Raw genomic sequence first — 26144 nt, forward strand, 5'->3', positions numbered from 1 at the left:
AGCTGTGTAGCTGAGTGATCATAAGGTCCAGTGAACAACAAAAGGTAAGTCCGGGAGCAGTTCGTAGGCTGCTACAGCACAGGCGAGCAGGTGGCACGGCTGTAGATTGCGCGTGCTAGCTGGCCGGGACTAGCAGATGGATCTTCGTGGTCATCGCAACGGGAAGCCTGTTCAAACCACATCAGACGATTACGTCGGCAGACCAGTCGTGATGGATCGGCGGGGCTCCGTGTCGACACTAGGAGGTTCCATCCGGTTGACAGAGAGGTAGATAGCTGGGAGATGGGCCTGGCTCAAGGCTAGCTCAAGGCTAACTGGTGCGTCGGGACAGTGGAGATTAGCCAACAACAGCCATTCGGTTGCTGCTAGCTAGTTGCGATGATCCGGTGTTAAGGTCCAGTGATTCAGTGATTCCGGCAGAAAATCCGATATGCTCTGGGTCGATAGCACGCTGTGCAGACTGGCCGATAATTGTCCAGGCTAGAGTTGGCTGGTAGGTAGTGCAGGCCACGGACAGTGTTGAAGACCGCTAACGGTGGCTAATAGCAAGTAGCTAGTTAGCTAGCTAGTTTCAGCCGTAGGTTCTTGATAAAAATAAAGAAATAATACAATCCGTTCCACATTGGGTGAGGCGGGTTGCAGGAAAGTATATTTAGTTAAAGGATGGAAAGTGAGAGAGAAATATATAAAAAAAAATACAAAAAAATACAACAAAACAGGCTATTTACACGAGGACACAACAGAATACACGACCGCACTGCTACGCCATCTTGGATCAAATATATTGAGCCAGGCGTCTATTTCCTTAATGCACACAGATTTTGCTCATTTGCATAGTTAATTGTTTAATTTCAGGATTCACTTCCAGCATTTTACTACATTTATTTATTTACACACTGTGTCATGTTTTTTTTTTTTGTCTTATTGGCTAGGTTTCCATCCAATTGGCGCCAGATTTTCATGTGAATATAAAATAAATGGCATAAAGAAAATATGTAAATTTTCCCACCAGAGGTGTTTCCACCAAACAAACTTCTTGCTGAAAAAAATCAATGCGGATAAAAATCTATGTGCGATGACATAGTGCACACAAAATGTACTTTTTCGCTTACGTTTTCATGTACTGAATAAAAATCTAAAGTTCAATATGTTTCCATCTAATTTTCAACTCTACTGATAGTTTTGTCACAAAACTGTTGTGTTAAATAACAAATGTGCCTACTCTGGTCTTGGCATGTGTGCTCTAGCCAACCACTCGCAAATAGAGTATGGGTAGGCTGTGCAGATAGGATAGTCTACATGATGACATTATTAAGAGCGAGAATAATTTTGGGGGTCAAATGGCAGTCAAGCATTGATCATCATGTCACCGGAATAAGACCCTCAATATTCATTGAAAAGGAGCATCAAGATCACTGTGCACTTTCACCACCCTGTGAAGTTCATCATAACTTATTTCATCGGTAGCCTATACATTGCATGGTTTCCACAGTCTTAGTGGGAGGACCACACACCATATCATCACTTGACTCCAAGTTTTACTTCGATATGATGGTTATTATAACAATATATGCGCATAAAGGCGTTTCCACTGCCATTTCTCGCATAATTAATTTTAACAAATGATTTGTTGGCATACACTACCGTTCAAAAGTTTTGGGTCACTTAGAAAGTTCTGTGTTTTCGAAAAAAAAGCAATTATTTTGTCCATTAAAATAACATCAAATTGATCAGAAATACAGTGTAGACATTGTTAATGTTGTAAATGACTATTGTAGCTGGAAACGTACAACGCTGTGTACTACTCCCTTCACAGAACTCTAACCAGAATAGAAAGAGAAGTGGGAGGCCCCGGTGCACAACTGAGCAAGAGGAAACACCAGCCTCAACGTCAACAGTGAAGAGGCGACTCCGGGATGCTGACCTTCTAGGAAGAGTTGCAAAGAAAAAGCCATATCTCAGACTGCCCATCTTAGTATTTTCTTTTTATTGGCCAGTCTGAGATATGGCTTTATTTTAATGGACAAACAAAATGCTTTTCTTTCGAAAACAAGGACATTTCTAAGTGACCCCAAACATTTGAACGGTAGTGTATATACAATTTTACCGAAACTTCCTATTTCCATCACAGCTGTCTTGTTGTTGTTATTTATACGGAATGACTTTACTCGCATAGAAACTGTGGATAGAAAAATATATATATTTTCCTTGACAGAATAATTATACTCCACTTTGACTGTGCATTTTCAGCAGTTCTTACTTTCGCCACTATAGGGCCTGTACTTCTGAAGTTGTTGACTGTTTTTGTGCTTGCCAGTTAGCTAGCAGTTCTCAGCTGTTAGCAGCCAATGGCTGGCAGTTTCATACTGGCGATAAAATCGGATGATTGCCATAATATTTTAGAGTCATTACTGAATTATTTAATGTAACAAATCAAACATTAAACCTCGTAAACCATTCATGGTAATTCATGGTAACCCCGTAAACAATTCATTTAGACCCAGCGTTTATTTGAAACAAACCTTTATTTGAAATGTGTGCCATAGCCCAGCTATTAAAAGGGACATGCGGCTATTTGAGACTTTAATTGAAGTTTTACGGTATATTTTTTATGTTGATATCAAGATGCCTGGCAATGTCATATTTTGGTTGTTATCTAGTTTCTAAAATGACATCTAAAAAAACATCCTTTTATAATCAGTCCTTTGGCTCCGATGGATTTGATATGCTGTTTGAATATGTCAAAGAACTGTGGAGGAGAGGGGCGGCTGTTCGGGGTGTGGCTGGGTTATTATGGAGCAGTGTTGGTTCTGGGCGATGGCCCCAGTATTTGGCTGCAGTTGTGGCCTGCTCTGCATGTGAATGCCTCAAGGGCACATCAGGCAAGGGGCCAGTGGACTGCAGCCCTAACCCCCCTTTAGATACATAAGAAAACATGCATGAACGCACATACACACACTCTCTTTCTTATGCTTTCATCTGGAGATGACAACAGAGAGCGGCGTAATGGCTCTACCTCCTGGAACGTCAGTGCTGGCTGGCTGGTGACACATGCAGTCCCTGGCAGGCCATCACATGCCCACGTCAACAGTGAGTGATGGGAGCTCCGCCAGACAGAGTCAGGGGGCCTTTAAATCCAGACTACATCTGAATAACTTAAGTAAATTGGAAAACATGCGAGGACTATTACGTCTGAAGTGAGGTCAAAGTGTTTAAATGTGCAAGTCAGAATGATCCCTACGGCAGGAACATACTGTATGCATTCCCACTTATACTCCTGGCACTGTCTTACTGTAAGTGAGAGGAAAAGGCAAGAACATTTTAAAGTTGAAGTGAGTAACACAGGTTGTGTGCCGTGATGGAGTGATATGAGGCCAACTGTCAAATGGAAGAAAATTACAACCAAAATAACTGTAGCTTCAAATGTTGCTGTTAGAGCAGTAAAACTCTCAAAGTGTTATTTAACAACTTTTATCCACTCGTTTGATCAAACCGAGTCCTCCCACACATTAAAGACTAAATTAAAACCACGACATCAAAGAGGGTTTGATTGCACATGTATTTAGAATCAAAAGATGTTTCGTCCCCAGTTAATAAATACACTTATGACCTGTTGTCCAAAAAAAGAAAGCAATTTCTGAACATATTTACTTCATAAATAAAATTAGACAAGAGATACTTTACATATTTCGGGGTACGAAAAGTGAAACAGAACAATATCATTTTATAAATTCAAACACGTGAAGAAGCACCAGAAGTTTAAAGTGATAACATTGATGTCATGCCTTAAAGGAATACTGCGAGATTCTGTCAATGAATCTTTTGACTTACCCAGAGTCAGATGAACTTGTGGATACCATTTTTATGTCTCTGCGTGCAGTAAGAAGGAAGTTAGAGGTAGTTTCGCGATCCAATGCTAACTAGCTTTAGCGCAATGACTGGAAGTCTACAGGTACAGTAGCATACACTAGCATACGCTCTGGGTAAGTAGAAAAACTGAATTGCCAAAATCTCGCAGTATCCCTTTAGGACTTCTACTAACAGGGGAAATTTGGCAAATAATATATTATGCTTCAAAGGGGTACACAGATAATGCAAACTTTGAAACTAAAGCAACCCTGCCACCACATGCTGTACTTTGACCGCAAACATTACATTATTCGACACAATTAATAAATGTAATTTTGAAGTATTTGTGAGAGAGGTTTGAGGTCAAGGGGGTGTATGCAATAGAATTGCATTTTGTCTACTACCATGGGAAAATGTGACAGAGTTCACTCCGATAGGCCTACTTACTGGTGCGTGACACTATGTTGGGACTAAAACATTGGGTTTATCTTTAACCAAGGGGAAAACTCACTGAAAACTTGAATAGTCATTCCACAGCGTCTCAGTTCAATGCAGGGGAGGAATTCAATTGCCCAGAGGGCAAAATTTGGCATGGAACGTCATAATTACGTCAGTTTCTGGTTATAAACTGGTTTTGTAGACGTCAGATAACAAAATTACAAGTTAAGATGTATTTTTAATGACAACATCAAGACATATGGGAAAGATGTCCTATTTTGGTTACAATTTAAGTAAGTAACCAAATTACAACCAGTTCAATACTTATTTTTCTGGTCGGTAAAAAGACATTGAAACAACGTCCTTTTATAATCAGTATACAACTTGACTAAGGCATAACAAAAGCTGCCAGCCTGACGTCATTGCAACGAGTTTTGCTTGCTGGGCCTGGGTTCTCATGGGCACAGTAAAGTGTAACAGAGCAGACCTGTGTTATGGGGAATATCCTAACCCCTATGTCAGGCACAAAAAATAAACAAAAATAAACTGTATGAGGAGGAATCAGTTCATAAGTCCCACATACACTCCACTATTGAGACACTAGGATTGGTCTGTCTGTATGTCCGTTACGTACGGTCAGCTCCCATTGGTGATGATCACCGATGTGCCCTTGTGTCCTTGCATCTGGTCGGCCTGCATCCTCATGTGTGGCACCATGTCGTACTGGGCCCCTCCGCAGCCCAGCCCCGAGTAGCTCCTCAGGCTCTCCGCGTCATACAGGTGCTCCAGAGAATAGCCGGTCAGGGCGTAGGCAGCATGCCTGTCCAGGGGCTGCATCTCCTGGGCTGGGTAAAGCATTGGGCTTCCCTGTTGCCCTGGAGGGTGGTGGTGGGGCGAGACGTCCGTCTGACCCTGCAGGTAGTCTTTTGAGACAGACAGGCCTGACCTGGGGATCCCGTCGGAGCTGGGGCTGCTGAGGCACGACAGAGACACCGGACTGGCTGTGTTGTTGTCGATGTTGCCGTGGGAACCCAAAACCTTGCCGCCATCATCGCGGTGATTGAAGCGCTCGGAGGTGAGGGTGAGGTTGATGCCGCTGGCGACCCCCGGGCCGCGGCACACCACGCCAGGCATGGTGGCCTGAGGGAGGGGCAGGGAGGAGGGGGTGAAGGAGCAGGGGCTGTGGCTGTTGTTGGAGAGGCCCCCCACTGGGCCCAGGGCGTCCAGTGGCCCCTTGTGCAGCTGCAGATGGCTCTCTTCCTCCTTGATCATTTGCTGCGTGGCATGGATCAGAGTCTCCATCTTGCTGGGCTCCTGAGGGCTCGCCCGGAAATGGTCGCTGCCAGTGGAGCCGCCGCCCCCTTCTGGTGAGCTGACCACGCTCTCTTCGTCCCAGTGACCCCTTCCTGTTAGACAAAGTGGCAACGTTTAACTCCAAAGTTAAAATCTCAAAATGTATGTAATAATAATACCGCCACTTAATCAACAAAACTCTTTCAGCCATCTCAAACCCAAATGAACATACTGTTATGATTTTCACAGTTCATGGATTTATTGCATATTTATGTAATACCCATGTGAGTTAGTGCCTATGACCGCTATTAACCCATAACAGTCTAAGCCCTGCCTAAGCTATATGGAATTGTTTTAAGACGGTCATACAAAGGATCATTAAGGTATTTGATTTATAATTGTAAGACCCCTTGAAGTATCCCAAAAAAATCAAAAATCAATTATTTGATGAAAACAAAATGTGGGCCTTACTGCTATTAGCCAATACAAACACATTAAATTACAGATTCACTACATGGAACAACAGACAGTCCCCAAAAAAAATCTAAAGGAAGTTTGTTCTGAAGTGTCTGTCCTATATATGAGCGATATAAGAAAGATCAGGAAACATTTGTTTTTCTTTTTTGCATGTATTTAACCCCTTATTTTTGGCACTCAACATGGGGGACCTTCAGATGAGTCTTGTGAAGAGTCGTCCTAGAGCAAAACAACCAACACGCACGTGTTCATGCGAGTCTCCCCTTTCCACAAAGGTGTCATATTAGTGTGTAGCCCAAACTGTTTGGACGCTACAGACAGAAGTTGGCAGATCGGCTGTACCGACTTCAGACGAGTCCCAAGACACTTGTGGGGGTAGAACGAAACGGAGAACACCATCGTGTTTGTGAGGGTTTGTAGGCCAAACCGTTCGGACGCTACAGACGGTTTTGTGAGAAGACTGATTTTTGTGGGGGTAGAACGAAACGGAGAACACCATCGTGTTTGTGAGGGTTTGTAGGCCAAACCGTTCGGACGCTACAGACGATTTTGTGAGAAGACTGATTTTCAGGATGTCTCATGGTCTGACAAACACCGCTCTAGCTCTGTCACCTTTCACCGCAGATGCGGAAGTGCGACATCGGGGGATGCAGTGGTTTGAGACGCATCCCATGCAGATATCTCTAGCTTAAACTGACATATTTTTATGGGGATGTTTTTGTTATGCCAATTTGATTTCCACTTGGGCGCAGACATCGACTCTAGGGGGTTTTAATACAAACTTGAAATATGACTGGAATGGAGGACTACATTTTGTAATATACAGACAGATTTATTCATTCATTCACATGACCTAACTAGCACCTGTTTCAACTATTGTTTGCACAGTACGTGTGAAATGGTATTTGATAATATGCATACAACTGAACAAGTCATGTATAAAAGTGATAATGCCCTCGAAGCCAGTGTTTGGAGGATATATTGGCATGGATTGCCGGCCCTCGACTTCGTCTCAGACCTAACAACACCCATGCCAATATATCCTCCAAACACTGGCTTCGAGGGCATTATCACTTTTATACAACGGGTTACCAACATATTCAAATAATGATTGACATATTTTCATTAAAAACGTTATTTTGATTAATTTAATCATACTATTTCATCCTTCCACAAGATATAGTCTTGACACAAATCTAGGGTTGCTACCCAAGCCGGCTGGTCGTTCGTTCTATTGGTTCGGTTGCTAGAGACATGACCCAGTCGTTCAGTCTTATTGTTCTGTATCTATGGACGCGACCCAGTCATTCGTTCTAAATGTTCCATTGCCACACTGGCTGGCAACGTTCTTATCCCTTGCTTGCTATCTAGCCAACTATGGCAAACTTACAGTCGTGTCAAACAGTGCAGACAGAATAACAACAGTAGCTGCATTTTCATTTGTTTAAGCTGTTTTCCAGTGACATTTATTTGGATACATCCATAACAATGAGATAATGAGGCGCAATTTCGCCTGGCATTGAAAATCTGGTCTCTCGTCAGGACACTGTGGTTCAGAGGAGCTAGCCAACAACACAGCTAACACAATCACGTCAAACTGAAGCTGGAAAGACTGCAAACTAGCTGCACTTCATTTAGTTTTACCTTTTTTCAATGGACATTTCTTTGTATAAATCCATAAAAATGATGCCAGCTGATTCATGATTTCAACTGGCTGAGAAACGCTGCCTCCCTGTCTGTCTCGTCCCGACTTCCGACCCCTAAACGTTCATTACTATGGAACAGCTGGAGATCGAATTTGAATATTGAAACAATGTTGCAAATGTCGGAAAGACAGACAGCAAGGTTTATACAAATCTCTGCCGTTGAAAGCTAAATGTTAGTCTAAAAGAAATGTGAGATAATGTCTAGATTATAAATCCCTAATAGACAGAGCATTCCTGGCAGCAGCACCTTTGTGAGTTGTCTCAGTTTGAGGACATGAAAGGTGAAATAACTTTTCTTAAACAGTGGGCAATTATTGCACAACAGATGGTAACAATCGGCATACTGGCAAGAAACAGTGTAAACAACTTGACATTGTCCATAATGCCCTTGGCCTATTCAATAAAGGAGCTACGAGGGAAAAGTGACATTTGATTATTTTCGAACCAGATGGCGGTGGCTGTGACCCTAACGCCTCACCATGGACCACGCTGTGGTAGGAAGTGAGGTCGTAGCCCTCGCCGTTCTCCAAAGATGACTTGGGCAGGGAGAGGACGGAGCGCGTTGCGTCCCACCAGGCCTCCCGTCCAGATTGGGGAGCAGCGCCCAAGAAGTAGTGGCCAGCCTGGCAGCGGGCACCGCGGTCGCAGGCGGTAGCAGGATGGTGGGAGTGGGTGTGGCTGTGCGTGAGGTCCTCCTCAGAGAGAGCCAGGCCATAGCAGAGGGAGCCTGAGTCGGGGTAGAGTCTGTAGGCACAGGCACCGCCCTCCGCTCCCTCCCCTTGGTCCAGCAGCTGAGGGGAGGCAGATTCTGTCACAGGGCTGCCTCCCCATTGGCTGTCCTGGTCGGACTCGGAACGCTCGGGGTGAAAGGCTGAAAACTGGAGAAAAGTTGAAAATGTTTGGAAACTAGAACTTGGAATACACAAGGTTTAAACTATGTATTCAAGTAGTAAAAGGTGGTTTTACTCCATCTCAATCTTCTGTGACGTTTAGCTTAAAGACATATCATACTGATTATTGATGACGAATGTCGGACACTAGTCATGTATTCTGGTCTGTCAAGTCACAGTGTGCCCTGTTTCTGGGGCATGTATTTCATGATACTCATTTGTTACAGCACCTTGCCTACAACAAGCAGCACATTTGTATCAGAGGTGTATCACATAATTGTAAGGATGCACCATCTCTCTTTATGTCGGTTGTTTTATCTGAACCGGGCTTAAGAGAGCATGGGATTTCGGGGCTAAGGGAGAGCAAATCAGACCTGTTCTATTCTTAACAAGTACACCACACAGGTACCAAGTGTCTTACCTGCTGTGGGTAGGGAGACACTCTGACTTTGGCCTTGTTGTGTGTCACACGGGATTTGGTCCCCTTCCTCTCCTCTGTACTACTCGGAGGGCTGTTGTAGGGGAACGCTGGCTTGCTAGGGGTCATCTGGTCCAAGGACAGCTGCATTCCCTTATACTCAGTATCTCTACACACACAGACACAGACGAGAGCGAGCACATTAGCAAAAAAAAAGGAACTCCAGCACAATAGTAATCCAGAATAGTCCATGAACAATTCAATGGATCCCTCAGCTAACATTTCGGTCAATAGACCTTCATCAGGGTTTCACAGAGAGGTGTGACTTGCACACGTAGTGAGCACATTTAAAACATGTTATTTCACAGAATTATTGTAATACAGTATATCAAATGATGTACTATAAGTAATTTCTCCAATGTATATACAATTGTCTCTGCCAATATTTACTATTGATAGTGAGTGAGACATAATTCACTAACACCTTCTTTCGAGTTTTGATTAATTAATCAAATTAATGTATTAATACATTAATGGTATGACAGTTAGAAATGAAAAGGTTATATAAGATAAGCTAGGTTGAGAGATTAACCCTCTCATTTTTGAGAAACACAACCAACACCCTAAGCAAAGTTAATGATTCATTGCTACAGCACAAACATTGTCAGAACACACACGCATTGCACACACACACAAATTACAACCATTCCCATAATGTCTACACCATGCCTGTTGTGAATCTACTCCTTCAGTCTCATCTTACATTCTCTTGAAGTGAAAGCGTACCCCGACACACACACACACACACACAACCCCCTCCCAGATTGAATAACATAACATTGACTATTCATTTGTCAACTGTATGTACATATCATATAATGTATCCACCACCTTAGCATTATAACCCACTGCCCTGGGAATGAACTCTATCAGACTTCAACGTCATGAAACGGTTCCTGTGTCAAACGCTCTGCAAACATGGCCCTATTCTTAACTTATCACATCAGCAGTATGTAATACCAGCCCGTGGCATTTTAAACCCCTGTGCCCTGTCTCTGACCCCACTCACCCGGTCGCTGTAATATGTTTCTTTATATGACCCGCTCTTTATGTGTATGGCACCTTGCAATGGAAAGGCAATATTTGGATAGTCAGTGTTTTGTGAAACATAAGGTGTGTCCCAAAGTAGTGCACTATAGAGAATAGGGTGCCAGTTGAAACACAGACAGAGTTATTGCTCTTGCAGTTACAGTAGCGGTTCTGCATCCTATGTGTCCTCTCGGTGACCTACGCTTGAGCCAATAGTGCTGCTATAGGCTTTTGTGCAAACTCAGATGTGTTACCTGAATTCCACCTGGGGGTCAAAGTCAGACCACCTCACATCTGAAATATGCCACTGGCTCTCCATCCCAGAATCAAGATTTATTCATGGAATGATGGGAACTGATGGATTAAAATGCTGTAGGTTAAGGTAATGGAATGGCTTTGCTGGTCTAGTGTGTATTGTAAAATTCAGCAGTATTTGAAAGGTATTTTGTGTGTATTTACTGTATGTTGGTGTCCTACTGACTGTATCTAACAGGCTGGAATTCAATCAAACCAGTGCTGAGGGGAAAAAAGTGTTCCATCTGCCGCAAGGATACATAAATTGGTCATCTGTAGACCATTTTTACATTACTTTTAGACCATTTTTAGAGGGAGAAACCAATTGTAACTCAATGTTACGTCAATCAAAACATGTTTCATTCTGAATACAAGCTATACATGCAGTATGAATACACTAAAGAAGCCTGACTCCTTATTGAGTTGTATTTGTGAGTGTGTTGTGGGTTGCGGTAAATACATAACAATAGTAAATACACAAGAGTAGAAATGCAGACGGCCTAAACACGTGCACACACACACACGCACACACACACACGCACACACACACAGATTAAAGAGCTAGGTCTGGATTAACCAAACCTAACAATGAAAATCCAACACGGGCAGCAGGTATGAGATGGCTATCGATTTCCAGTTTACTGTCGTATAGATTTTCTTTCCTCAGACACAAGGTCGATTCTGAAAGTAGGTATTTTCCCCCAATGTTTATCTTACTGGTCTGAAAGGTCTTATCGCACCCGAAAAAACATGTTCTGTGTAAAGTAGGGTGTAGTATTACAGATAGGCCATAAAGGGAACGAACTGAGAATGTGAGAGGTACACACAGCCCTACCCACTATCGGTCTAGCTGGGGTCATGAACTAAGTTAGTTGGTATTTCACTGATCTCGTTCCCAGACACTTCCTCCCAAATGCGCGAAGAGTCTGGTGGACCAATGTGTCAAACTTGGCCTTCGTCTGCCAGCGAATAGGCATTGGCTTAATTGGCTTAATCTACCAACCAATCATCTCCCACAAAACCTTCCCCCTAACCCTCCCCTGTACGCTAGCACAGCTGTGTGATTCGTAAAAACTAAATGATGACAAATCACAGAAGGCTGCTGAGGGGAGGACGGCTCAAAATAATGGCTGGAATGGAGTAAATGGAATGGTATCAAACACATGGAAACCATGGAAACCACATGTTTGATGAGTTCGATACCATTCCATCTTTTCCGTTCCAGACATTACTATGAGCCTGTCCTCCCCAATTAAGGTGCCACCAACTGCCTGTGTGACAAATACTTGATTTAGTAAGGTCACTCCCATAGAACTCTATGGTGACTCCCACTAATTCCAGCTTTAAATAGTTGATGTACCAGGCTTATATGTGCTGTGCGCAACAGCCTGTGGACGAGGTTAGTATTTCACTAATACCATGGGCCACAAGAAGGTCATGTTTTGTATGTGTAGATTTGTATGTTTATTCATTAAATTATTGGTTGCTTCTGCTCTGACAATGCCATCCTAACTGCCCCTAGGCGAGTCATAAAGGCAAATCCAATTCAATTGAATTAATAATAATTATAATAATTATAATATTTATTATTATAATTATTATCATAATATTAATAATATATGTATTATATTATTGCTTTTATTTTATAGTCCTCCACAACTTTAGATGATGATGAAGTTCAGAAAGGGAGTAGCTTGAATCGATTTGAATGGAATTGAATTGAGTTTAATTGAATTGAATGAGACTCACGTAAGAACGTAGTTGACGCTGACGATGCAGTGGGGTCTGGAGGAGCGGCTGTTGTGGACAATGGTGGCGTAGCTTTGCACCCACACCCAGCCTCCCTGTTTGGCTAGGAAACGGTAGTACTTAGTGGTCACCTGGCCCTTCACCAGCACTGTGAGGATCAAAGGAGAGGAGACGGAAGGGGGTGGGAGTCGGGGAGGAGAGGAGGGGAGAGGATAGGAGAAGAGGAGACATATCTTAGTTTGGATTGATTTGATAAAGTAAAGTAAAAGAACCTAAAGTCCAGTAAAAGGTCGAGTCCGACGAGGCAGGGCCCAACCTACTGTAACTAACTCACACAGATGGTGGGCACAGCGCACGTGGAAGGTGTCACAGCTGTGGACGTGGTGGTACAGGGTCTTCTCAATGAGGTCCTGGGGCTCGTAACCAGTCAGCTCTGCCACCCTAGGGAGGGAAGGAGGGAGGGAAGGAGGGAGGAAGGGGTGAGAAGGCAAATGTTTTTTTCCTCTCTTTCAGCCATGGACTGTCATGTTTTAAAGTTCACACTGTTCTCCCTCCATATATCATTATATGCTCAGAGTTCTATTTGATCCAAACTTGTTTTCATGCTGAGAAGGAACAGAATGTTCTGTAAAGTGGACTCCAGTGACTTTAGGTCCAGGATTCCACTTTAAGACAATAAAACATTTCAGTTTTTAGATTCAATAAGGCATTATAACACCATAAATAATGTAATATATTGTAGCATTTCATGTTAGTGAATTTGAGACTGTTTTTATTCCACTAAGTTGTGGACATAATAGTCATTTAACAACACTAGTGGAAAAAAATAAAAATAAAAATATATTTTGCTGGTTTATGCAATGGCTGGCTCATCAAAACACCTGCTGTAGGCCTGAGTTATTCAGTTATTCTCCTACATATATTATCCTTCAACCCATGCTTTATGTGTGTGTATGTTTTGCTGTTGACCTACCTCGAGTCGAGGAAGATTAGCTTCATATCAAGGCTGGCTCTGAACATGAACATGTTGCTGTGCAGCTTGATCTCGGTCACCGCGCTGGGAGGCAAAGAGTGTCCCACTGCCACCAGGCCCACGTTCTGGTAGCAGCCGTCATAAGGCAACATGTCCAGGCTGTACTGACGGATCTTTAGGTAACCGCTGCAGTGAATGACCTGGGGGGGGTTACGCTCACTGTAAATGTTTAAACATTTCCAGAAATTATACTTACGCCTACCTTTATGCTTAATTAAGTTCAAATCAATTTGGAATAGATTAAATCAATAGCATTTGTATGCAACATAAATAGCACTTTTCATGCAGCATTAGGCTATATACTTCCATTGCAAATCGTCTACCTTATATCCACCGCTGGTAAGGCCTGCGTTTCTCTTTGCCAGCACGCATTTCATCCTCAAGAAGAAAGAGCGCTCCATCTCATATTCTGGAAGAGGAGACTGAAAATATCAGTCTATTATCCAACGTACAAAAACTAATTATATATGCGGTTTCATTCTCTCCAAGTTGGGCCTATATTCATATAGCCTACCTTGGACGAAATGTGAGTGGTACGGCTGATGTGGGGTGAGAACTGCAGTCATTTCGTCGTGGTCGGCGGGGTGGACATATTCGTAAATACTGTTCCCGGTCAGCTCTACCTGTAAAGAATTACCTCGGTAATTAAACAGTATTAATCACTCAACCATTCAAACATAATTTCATAATTTCTAACATGAATTTTTTTTGTAATATGGATATCACACGCTCTTAGCCTTATGCATAGCCTATAAAAAGACTCGACTCACTCGACCAAATAAAACTTGAAAAACCAAAAACACTAAATAGGCTAAGATTAATAGGCTACGACCAGGTGCTGACCTGAGAGAGTCCCAAATGGACTGATGCTGTCTCAGAGATGTACATGATCTTTCCGTCTGGCGCCACTACAAATATGAAGCCGTCCAATGTCTGGAAAAAAAAAGACATAAATTAATGCGTAGATCAACGAATTATGAGGCCGATTCGAGAACAGTCACTGCATTTCAGTCAGATTCGTGAGATTTTAATTTTTAGTAATATCATATTTTACAGTAATTTTGCAAATATTAAATTAGTAAGCTTTCTAAATTACCTGGAGGATGTGGGATCCCACCTATCAAATCAAACGTAACATGTCTACATATATCTTAAGAAATATTATTTTCATTATTAATAGGCTATTGAAACCACCATATTCTTGCAGTGAATTTGCTATTAAATTGGTAGACTAAGCTTCCTAAATTACCTGGAGAAGATGGGATCCCAGCTCACGTCCTACATTGTCCAAAGATCTCGTTCGACTCGTGTGACCCCAAGCTTCACCCAAACCTGAAACAAAGTGCCAATATATCAGCTCCTTTTCGTAAACCATATAGTCGTGCAATAATACACATAACGCAAGTGACAATGTTTCTTTATGCTGACTTTTATTATGGCAGTTTTCTCTGTAGGCCCAAGCTTATCTATTTCAAAAATAATAATAATACACATAGCTATTTGTGTCAAACATTTTTACAAAATGCTGCAGAAAGTTGATCGAAATTAAGCGAATAATATCACAACTCTAATTGCATGAAACATATGACCTCCTCGAGGGAACCAACAAAACCCGATAACGCTAATAAATAACGCAAATAAATACAAGCAACTCTTCTCGCAACGTCATGCCAGATTGAAAATGCTAATCATACAAAAACAATCAGTGTCTGAGTAAAGACTCGAATAACCCACCACCATTTCACATTTCAATATTGCCCAAACATACCTTCGCGCTTACACAGCTCAACAACAATACACAAATTATTTGGTCAACATTAGAAATAGCTTTTGCACAGCTCATCTCCTTATTTGTTTAGAAGTCAAATCAACCCAGCTGCCGTGGAAAAAATATTGTACATTCTGTACACATGCAAAGTAGCCTCCCTTTGAAAACAACATTCAGCGTGATTTACATTGAGTTTGATGCAGTGATTTAGGCCTATAATAATGGAAAAGGAGAGTTTAAGCTTATTATATATCTTTTTTTCCTCTCTTTCAGCCATGGACTGTCATGTTTTAAAGTTCACGCTGTTCTCCCTCCATATATCATTATATGCTCAGAGTTCTATTTGATCCAAACGTGTTTTCATGCTGAGAAGGAACAGAACGTTCTGTAAAGTGGACCCCAGTGACTTTAGGTCCAGGATTCCACTTTAAGGCAATAAAACATTTACGTTTTTAGATTCAACAAAGCATTATAAGCGAATAATATCACAACTGTAATTGCATGAAACATGTGACATCCTCGAGGGAACCAACAAAACTCGATAACACTAATAAATAACGCAAATAAATACAAGCAACTCTTCTCGCAACGTCATGCCAGATTGAAAATGCTAATCATACAAAAACAATCAGTGTCTGAGTAAAGACTCGAATAACCCACCACCATTTCACATTTCAATATTGCCCAAACATACCTTTGCGTTTACACAGCTCAACAACAATACCCAAATTATTTGGTCAACATTAGAAATAGCTTTTGCACAGCTCATCTCCTTATTTGTTTAGAAGTCAAATGAACCCAGCTGTCGTCGAAAAAATATTGTACATTCTGCACACATGCAAAGTAGCCTCCCTTTGAAAACAACATTCAGTGTGGTTTACATTGAGCTTGACGCAGTGATTTAGGCCTATAATAATGGACAAGTAGAGTATAAGCCTATTCTATATCTTTTTTTTTCCTTTTTCTTTTACACAATAGGCTTTTTCTTCTACAACAGTAGGCTATTTGATATTTTCACAATTACTATTATTTTTGCAAAAACGTATCTTTTTAGTCTGGCAATTTACTGTTAATAATAGCTCCACACATGGCCAGTCTAAAGTAGGCCTGCTGCATAGACACATTATTCGAAAAATGTTGATGTGAATGTAAGGATTATATAAGATATTGATATGTGATATGTCTTTGTGCATGTCTGTCTTGACTTTCTTGCATGCGAGCGTCATATTCAAATTGCATGGAGCTGCTATCATGGGTGAGAGGATGCCTTTCTTGCACTTCAACTCAGATACTATATCACAGGGGTCACAATAGGTGCAGCTTACTAATTTGTCTGATGTATTCGAGAAGCGAAGCCGCGGATTCAATGAGCATTAGGTCTAGCCTACATGTCTTATAAATAGGCCTGATAGGCAAAGAATAGATTCACCCGGCGTTTGAAGTGTTGCTTAACGGACGTCAAGTGCCCCAAACCATAGAATCGTCGATGTAAGCAGAGCAACTTCCCACTGGGCACATACGTCAATTCATTGAAATTACGTGGAAACAACCAGTGTGTGCCCGGTGTGTTAACATCTCACCTCTCTGCTCTAGGGATATTTTTCAAATGCTTACGCGGTTTCAGACAGGCTGAGCTGTTCCCCAGTTTCAATAACCCATTAGAGGTAGGCCTACACAAATGTGCTTCTGTTGACTATTAGGCCTAACATTAGTTTCAGGGATTTCTCTGTTTTAGACTAATTTTTAACTATTGTAATTAGCCATATTGTATTTTTTTCATAAAGAACGACTAGTGTTTAGGCTATATACCAAAACATTCATCAAATTCAATACACGCCTAATCAAAATGCTCATATAGCCAATTGATGTCAATAATAGTCCGACATATTTTCTCCTGTGCCTATATTGGCAACTTTTCACCTATGTTTGCTACAAGCAATTGATAACTTCTGTCAACTGCTGAAGAAATAGTTAGGCCTATTTCCGTAATAATTATTTTCTTAAGGATAGATACACAGTAAAAAATAATAATATATCCTGTAATTGTCATGGTAAATGAATATATAGTGAATAGTAACATACTGTATAAACTGAATACAGTAGATTACTGTAAACAACATTGCATTGCACCTGTACACAGCCCATCTGAAATTAGCCCACCCAAATACCTCATCCCCATATTGTTGTTTATTTTGCTCATTTGCACCCCAGTATCTCTATTTGCACATCATCTCTTGCACATCTATCACTCCAGTGTTAATACTAATTGTAATTATTTTGCACTATACCCTATTTATTGCCTTACCTCCATAACTTGCTACATTTGCACACACTGTATATATATTTTCTGTTGTATTTTTTGACTTTATGTTTTGTTTTACCCCATATGTAACTCTGTGTTGTTGTTTTTATCGCACTGCATTGCTTTATCTTGGCCAGGTCGCAGTTGTAAATGAGAATTTGTTCTCAACTGGCTTACCTGGTTAAATAAAGGTTAAATACATTTTTTTTTTTTTAAGTGGGGAAAATTCTTTTTGGACATTACCATAATACATTCTACATAAAACACTGTAGCAGGTCACTTACTGTATTTATACATATTCTAAATAGAATGCTACACTAAAATCACAAGGCAACAAAATCAAAAGCAAGAGAGAAAACATTTTAGCAAATTATCATTATATATAAATACAAATATTCTTAGATAATTGGTACCTGTTTTGTTATTTATATGCATTAATTTGTTTGTGGCCATGCTGTTTTATATTATAGAAAAAATATACAATCAGAAAGGCACATCATACAAATAAATCATTTTCCATTGTAAAAAGTAAAACAATCACACACAAAATAGGAGCTACATGTAAAACGCAGGCCCCTTGTGGAAATTAGGCGAACTGCAACATAATTTAGCCTGAATTCAAACAACTCTCCCCCTCCTCTCCCACACCCGGTACAATATATTACATACCAGTAATTGTACCGTCAATTAAATACTGTAACACATTGGTACCGTAAAACTGTAAGCCAGTTACCTGTAAGCTACTGTAAAACAACAGTAAAAAAAATATTACAGTAAGATAATTTGGTACCATTAAAAGACTACAGTATTATTATTGGTACCATACAGTCTTAGACTTTTTTTTAATCATATTTCCCAGCATGCTCAACTGCAGGTAGATTTATTTTATTGTATTTTTTAATCTATGCATGTACATTAATTAATTGATTAATCTTATTCTACACAAAGTTCAATAAAACAAATCGAAACTATTATTGAAATGATTATTCCAGTTTAAATGGTTTAGATAGTCTACTCCCAATATCCCTAACCCTGATAGTCAATCTGAATGCAGATTGCGGGTGAATGAACATTCCAGCGGTTGGATATCCTAACTCTGACTGAATTCCAACAGGAATTACACATCACTTTGCAACCCAGCATAATGTGATTTGCAGGTAGGGCTTGCAAAATACTGGTAACTTTCCCAAAATTCCCAGTTTTTCCAGAAATAAGGGTTGGAAGTGTCCTGGAAACAGGAAGGAATAAGCAGGAAATCCTGAATCCTTCGACCAGGATTTCTGGAAAATCTGGGAATTTTGGGAAAGTTACCGGAATATTGCAACCCTTCTTGCAGGCCTGATGTGGCCTGTAAACCACGAGTCAGCCCACTGTATCAGGGTAAAACTAGGCATCAACATAAGGCCTTATGAGATATGTAATGTATTGTCATAAAGAGTTTAATTGTAATGATCACATTCGCCTAGGAACTCACTTGGTGAAAACTACAGGACTGAAAATGAAGGAACCATGTCTCTGTCACTAACAAATACAGTCATGGGTGGTAACTCTACAATTCACCCGAAAGGCAAGGCACTCTGGGAAATGTTCAAATAAGGCTTTACAGTAAAACTATTTGTTAACATAAAACGACTAGATAAGCATTATTGGTACTGTAAATCAATGACAGTAACAGTAACAGTATACGATAAAATTCAATACGGTCACATACTGTTCCTTTTTTTTTTTTTTACAGTAATTTACAGGTAACTGGCGGCCATTAAGGAAATGTTTTACAGTGTAGGCTAATTTATAATGTCACAAATGGTAATCAAATATAATGATTGCTATTTCAATGACTGGTACTGTAGGTATAGTCCAATAAGATGTACAATAGTTTGATTGATTATCATGTGCACAACTAAATGGTCACAGTAAACATTTATTGTAGATTATTCTGATTAGCAATAATCAGTGATTTATAATACATAATGGCTGAGAGCTTATATGCTAATGCTAACACAATAGTGCATAGTTAGAAATAGCCCAGAGAAAGCATTCCAAATAATGGTGTTGGTTTTTGTATCAGAAGGCCTATGTCATACAATTGATTAGCATAGGCCTATTATAGTTTTTTTTTCATCATCAGTCATCATCAGTCACTGTTTATCATCACATCAAAGTAGTCTACCTCGTGATTTCTTGCAACGTGCACCTTTAATTGTTTACGTGAAGTGAAAACATTTCCATGTGTCCGTTCAGTTTAGGTGACCTGCAATAACACGGTCATATCACTGTTTTGAGAACGACATAGGCTGTCACATCATGATATGGCCTATAGGCTACTTATTGAAAAATCGGTTTCAGTTTCTTGCAATGTCATTCCTTGCATTTGTCATGAGCTTACCTAAACATGAAACTGGCGAACTTTAGATAAAGTGTAGGCCTAGATAGCCAATAGATCCACATGTGTAGCATATACACTTAAATATATTATTCACCATGCAGTCAGTCACAGGGGTGTCATGAACCCCAGAAATCTTAGGGGGCACAAATTATGTGAGGATGGCTGGGGTGGTGGAGAATTTAGCATTTTTTTCCTGCAACCTAAAGCCATAATCATTATGCTTAATTCTATGTCAAAAATATATTTATTTTTCTGCATATCTAAGCATACCGCTTGAGCTGTCTGTATCCTCCTGAATGGTGATTATGTTTTTAAAAGAAACAAAATATGCTTCTCTGCATCCCTGCTAAAATCAAAAGGAAAGATTGAAAGGAATTTGACTCTTATACATTTAGTAATTGCTTGCTTTTCTAAAGTCTACCAACCTTTCCAGCAGGCATGCTAACTTGCTTGATAGTAGGGGTGTGCCCAGTACTGGAACAAAACTAGTATGTAACTAATGGAGAATTTTCCAAATAGGATTATGACATGACACACATTTATTTGTAATTATCTGTGATCTGAAAAAAGTCATTTTCAGCAGGCGGCACTCATCTCTCTTTCACTCAAACAATTTGAAGTGCCATGTTTCTCTAAATAACTATTGGCTAGATCGTCTGTCTGTTTATACAAAGGGTAGGTCTAATTCTGAATGCTGATTGGTTAAAACCACATTCCTGCCAGTGTCTATTCCACAAGTTACCACTGGCTAAATCTATGACATTAAAATGCCTATTTACTCCGTTCCATCTGACTATGCAACACACTGTTTAATCAGCCCAGCCAGGCAATTTATAAACTTGATCTCCACTATAAAAAGCATCTAGATATTATCTCACATTTCTTTTAGACTAACATTTAGTTTTCAACAGCAGAGATTTGTATAAACCTTACTGTCTGTAACATTGTTTCAATATTCAAATTCAATCTCCAGCTGTTGCATAGTAGGCTATGAGACAGACAGGCAGGCAGTTTTTCTCAGCCAGTCAAAATAATGAATCAGCATAATTTTTATGGAAATATACAAAGAAATATCAATAGAAAACAGGTTCTTTCCAGCTTCAATAGAAAGCTAGTTCTTTCCAGCTTCAGTTTGAAGTGATTGTGTTAGCTGTGTTGTTGGCTAGCTCCTCTGAACAACAGTGACCTGACTAAAGAGCACATTTTCTATACCAGGTGAAATCGCACATCATTAGCTCATTGTTATGGATGTATCCAAATAAATGTCACTAGAAAACAGCTTAAACAAATGCAAATACAGCTACGTTGTAGTTATTATGGCTGCACTGTTTGACCTGACTGTAAGTTAGCACTAGTTGGCTAGCTAGCAAACAAGGGGTTGCCAGCCAGTATGGCAATAGAACATTTAGAACAAAAAAGACTTAATGACTGGGTCATGTCTCTGCCAAATGAACTGATACAACGAACAACCAGCCTGCTTGGGTAGCAACCCTAGATTTGTGTCGGGACTATATCTTGTGGAAGGATGAAATAATATCAATAAATTCATCAAAATAACGTTTTTAATTAAAATATATAAATCATTATTTGAATATGTTGACTCCTCTCGACTTCTTCTTGGGCCTAACAACACCAGTGCCAATATATCCTCCAAACACCGGCTTCTCTAGCATTACCACTTAAAAATAAATGGGCAGGGTATACAGTAGGTTGAGCCTGCTGCAATGATTGGATTAGAACAAGCCACTCTCCCTCTGCCCTCATTTCCGCTGCTCTGTTTTACTCACTCACAGTCAGTCACTCCTCTCAGGGCACAAGTCTCCCCTTCTCCAAACATTGTGTACGAATCAGAATCTGTTGCTAGTCATTGTTTTTCAATCTAGTTATTTTCTGTCAATTTTGCTGAGGCCATATGGTTGTTTATGTCTGTCTACTTGGTGTTGTTTAGTAGGCCTACTTTGTCTGTCTGTATAATTATTCCATTGCTGACCTTATGTCTGTTGTTATGTCATGATCCAAGTCCATGCTTGCTATTATTATTTATTTTCGCCCAGGCATGTTTACCAAGCGACAGAGCATTAGAAAATAAAATGACAAATGTAGATCATGTATTTTAATTGTACAAATGTTGTGGCATAAGTAGGCCTGTCAGGAGAGAAAAGTTTTGCTACTCTCAAAAGTGAAACAATAGGCTATATCGGGAAAACGAATTAGCCTAGCTTCATCTAAATCTGTGTCTGGAATAAATGCTGGCAGTAGTAGCCAGCCATGCATTAAGCTATTTATTGTTACAGGAGGGGGTCGCAGTTCCGGAGCGACCCACTGGGTGTCATCCTCTGACAACCTTAGGCACCTCCTTCCTCACAGTCTGGACTAATCATCATCCTATTGGTGTTTCTTTATTATTTCAGTTGTAGTTAGCCTCCTGTAGCTCAGTTGGTAGAGCATGGCGCTTGCAACGCCAGGATTGTGGGTTCAATCCCCACAGACAGCCAGTATGAAAAATGTATGCACTCACTAACTGTAAGTTGCTCTGGATAAGAGCGTCTGCTAAATGACTAAAATATAAATGTAGTTACTATTTTGGCTGTCAGCCTGTTTTTGGAGACTTATTTGCTCCACCTTCTTTTATCATGTTAAGTCCGTTGTTTTGTATCCTGGCTTCGGGACCACCAGTAAAGATCCTTGTTTCACCATCTCTGCCTACTGCCTGCTGTCTATCCTGCACCGCACCTGGGTCACACCTCACACCAATCCTTACAATTTATTAATCTATTTAGTTGATAATTGAATAGAACTAAGTAAGTAAATCATATGAATTTTCATCTCTTGGGGTGGTAGACCTACCTTTGAACAATGTTTGTGAATGAGTGAAGGAAGTCAAGGAACATAACAATGTGCTCCAAGATACATCTCTGAGTGCAAGCAGCAGTAATGTGCACTTGAGGTATAGGCTTTACCAGCATTTAAAGTGCACTTCCGGGTTTTCTGATCACGGAGTAAATCTGATTAGGAGTAGGCTATCAAGTGTGATAAAACAGATATGAGTATGACTGAATTTGAAGTATGAAGAGATAGCCTGAAATGGCTTATTGGTAGCTAATTATAAGGTTGGGAGGTCTTCCTAAAATTGCTAGGCGGCTGGTAGTAGCCTATTACAGAGAAACAACAAATATGAACATGTTTTTTTTGTTTTTTAAACAGGACAAATCTGCCTCTGTGTCCCCTATGGGCATGACGCATCTGTTCAGTCACACCCCAGAGGCCTAGCAATTTTCCGGAGTTCATATATTCCTTTTTTTATCCGGAAAAAGCAAAAGCGGTTTGAATGGATCAATTAGGTCTACTCCCGTTGTTTCGCGCCTCAGGTGATCAGAAGCGGGGCGTTTTATAATTGATGCGGCGGTCAGTGCCAGTCACACAGCACAGCAGCATGTTGAGACCGGGGGAAGATTGTGGCTAACCGCCTTCAACGCATTTCGATCACCCTGACCCCGAAAATGGCCTAGACATGGATCTGCGATGATCATACGCACACGCACGCACGAAATTACACTAGCCTACTGTAGCAACATGGTAGCCTATTGTAGCAATAACTGGAAGCTGAAAAAACATATCGAAAGGCTAATAAGATAAAACAACAACATCAGCAATGACTACAACAGAAAGACAGCAGCTGCCAGGTGTCATCGCAATATAAATATAATAGTATCATTACACAATGTAGCCTATTAACAGCTGTTATAGGCTATAACTTAGCCTAATAAACCTATGCACAATAAACATAATATACAATTATAATAGACTACCGTAATCAGTAGGCAAATGCAGGTGAAAATATACATACCAAACAAAAAATCCAGATAAGAGATAGGCCTACAGATAAATACAAATAAATATTGCCTACAGATAAATGGCAAATGGCATAGCCTATATAAGAGAACACTGCATTGTTAAAGCTTAAAATATACTTACCCTGAGGGAAGACAATTCTCATCTTCAGATAACTTGTTGTCAGTCTTATTATAGACGCTTTGTCCAGCTGCGACGTGATAGCAGAGGGTAAAGGCAACATTTTGGCTAGTTCATAGAATTCACTGTTCTCCTTTTCCCGTCTAGTCCTTGCGGCAGTTTTGGATTTCTCCTTCATTGTGTGTTCTCTCTCTCTCCCCCTCCTTTTGTTAAATGTTAGGCTATCATTCCTTTACTGTCACATCGGTCCATCAAACCCAGCATATAGAAGGATTTCCCTTTCGTCTATTTGTCATGGTTTGGCTTTTCATCTAAAACACCCTTCACGCGCGCTGTGGCCACGCGTCAAGTGAAATGAGTGCGACACTTCTCAGTTACAAACTGAATCCAATGCACTTCAGACAGTTCCCGAATTCCTTCACCGAACCATGCGAAGAATGGATAAGTTGATATACCCTGTTCTTCTCGTGTAAATTGAGAATTTCTTGAAAGCACACGCCATTAATTCTCACTCAGAATGGGAAGGGGCCTGTCCGCCGTGTAAACTGACAATACCGGCATTTCTCCATGCCCTGAAAAACACAGGGCATAGCACAAGCCATAATATCATTAAAGGCCTACCAATATATATATTTTTTATCAACAAGTAAACATGCATTGTCATCCCAAAACGCCTACTTGGAGTTTCAAACTATAGAAACTTCTGGCTATTTGCTCAACAACAACAAAAATGGATTATGCATCTGACAATGTGGCTTTATTATTGCTTTATTACAATGTGGCTGTTTGCTCATATAGTTTAATAATAATAACAACAAATAATCATATGAATAATACGAATAGCCTAATAATAACAGTAATCAATAACAAATTATAGATAACCAATAATATATCATCATAAATCATAAACAAACGAATGATAAATCTACTACAATGACCAGCCTATAGAATATGGAAATATTTTAGCCTATTTTGTCGATGCTTTTCTACTTACCTCATAGAATGAAAAGATCCTCTAACTTTCATTACTCTCGCGCTGCCCGCAGGGGATTTCACCTGTCCTGAAGCGAGTTCACCACTCGAGACAGTTAGTTTAGTCCCAGCTCCTCGCGGAATTCCACCTGGATAGGCGCGCGGACCCCTCAATGCATACACTTCTCTAAATTAGGGACGCAAGACGAGTGGAATTCGTGTCTAGATTTCGTCTCCAAACTATCTCTATCTCGCTCTCGAGCTGCTCAGGACCAGCCCACTGTCACTCGCGCTCTTATTGGGCAGCAAGTATCGAGACCGACTTTCTCATTGGACACGCTTGATAGAAACACACAGGAGCCCGTGTAAAAATGGGATTTGTGTGAAACGTTCACGTCTGACCCACACTTAGCTGAACCTGGAGGAAACCGTGGCCGGACGTCACTGTTTTGTCTGGCGAGCTGTATGCGCATACAGCATACAACATAATTGGCTATCCATGGGGGAATGAGTCTAGGCTAAATGTAATGGGTTTTACATAGCTAAATCAACCAGAACCATTCTGAACCGCACCAATGCACATATGCATGGTATACTTTTTATTTTATTCTATATATTTTCTAGTTGTATTTACTCCAATAAAACATTTTCTCTCCTTTCTTTACATATTGAGCTTCTTTTTTCATGCAGCTATGCCTTACCAAACGACTTTAATATAATTAATCAATAATAAGTCCATAGCCAAGACATTACAGACGATATGTTTTTTTGAATTGATTTGGCTGCCCCTCACATTTTCGGTTGTAACTATTTTATAGGCATAGTAGCCTGTGCATGGAGTGATATAGTGCCAATCGTTCTTGGATATTTTACCTTAGGTTATTACTTATCTTATTACACAAATTCAAGAGTATTCATTTACTGGAATTGAATCATGAATGTTTTTTTATTAGCCAAATCGTTTAAAATGTATGTTTCAAAATACGTTTGTTTTGTGCCACTGGCATTTTAAACGTTGTGTGTAGGTCTACATGTTATACGAAAAAGTACGAAAATGTATTCATATCATACTGTTAATCGCTCTGGATAAGAGCGTCTGCTAAATTACTCAAATATAAATGTAAATGTTATAGGCTACATTTTTATGGTGGCCTACAGTATGTATATTATTGGTTGATACATTCCTTTAAAAAAATATGAATTCGTTAATCCACGACTGGATATCAGCGATGTGTAGTCTTTTAATCTAATAACCAAAAAATACTGATTTGTCAACGCAGAGATAATTTTCCTTTGGATCACAAAGCTTGAATGTGTTAACTTATTACAAAGCGTGTTGTATCATTTTATTGTATAATCGATGTCTCTGTCTTGAAATACAGCTCCGGGCTGCTGCTCTAACACTGTCAGTATATGTCCACATGTGCAGTATTACAAGCAATACGTGGTTGTCGCTACCTTAAGAGGAACGCACTAACTGGGCGGCAGGTAGCCTAGTGGTTAAGAGC

The 26144-nt window shown here is 40.3% G+C and overlaps 1 protein-coding gene across 2 annotated transcripts; it reads right to left on the reverse strand.

The window, feature by feature from the left end:
* Positions 1-3481: 3481 nt before the first annotated feature.
* LOC121549119 (single-minded homolog 1-A-like) lies at positions 3482-24899 on the reverse strand. 2 transcript variants are annotated; one of them, XM_045213356.1, is made up of 13 exons: positions 24659-24899; positions 23668-24236; positions 14486-14568; positions 14333-14353; positions 14080-14169; positions 13751-13859; positions 13560-13645; positions 13177-13376; positions 12538-12644; positions 12204-12351; positions 9075-9240; positions 8242-8641; positions 3482-5693 (listed from the first exon to the last, which is right to left on the reverse strand). In XM_045213356.1, exons 2-13 carry the CDS (start codon positions 23840-23842, stop codon positions 4924-4926), a joined length of 2355 nt encoding a protein of 784 aa, XP_045069291.1. In that variant the 5' UTR covers positions 23843-24236; positions 24659-24899; the 3' UTR covers positions 3482-4923. The 2 variants fall into 2 exon arrangements, with proteins under 2 accessions (XP_045069291.1, XP_041716908.2); XM_041860974.2 differs by lacking the exon at positions 14333-14353.
* Between the last annotated feature and the right edge of the window lie 1245 nt (positions 24900-26144).

Source organism: Coregonus clupeaformis, unplaced genomic scaffold, assembly GCF_020615455.1.
Source record: "Coregonus clupeaformis isolate EN_2021a unplaced genomic scaffold, ASM2061545v1 scaf0104, whole genome shotgun sequence".
Classification (NCBI taxonomy): Eukaryota; Metazoa; Chordata; class Actinopteri; order Salmoniformes; family Salmonidae; genus Coregonus; species Coregonus clupeaformis.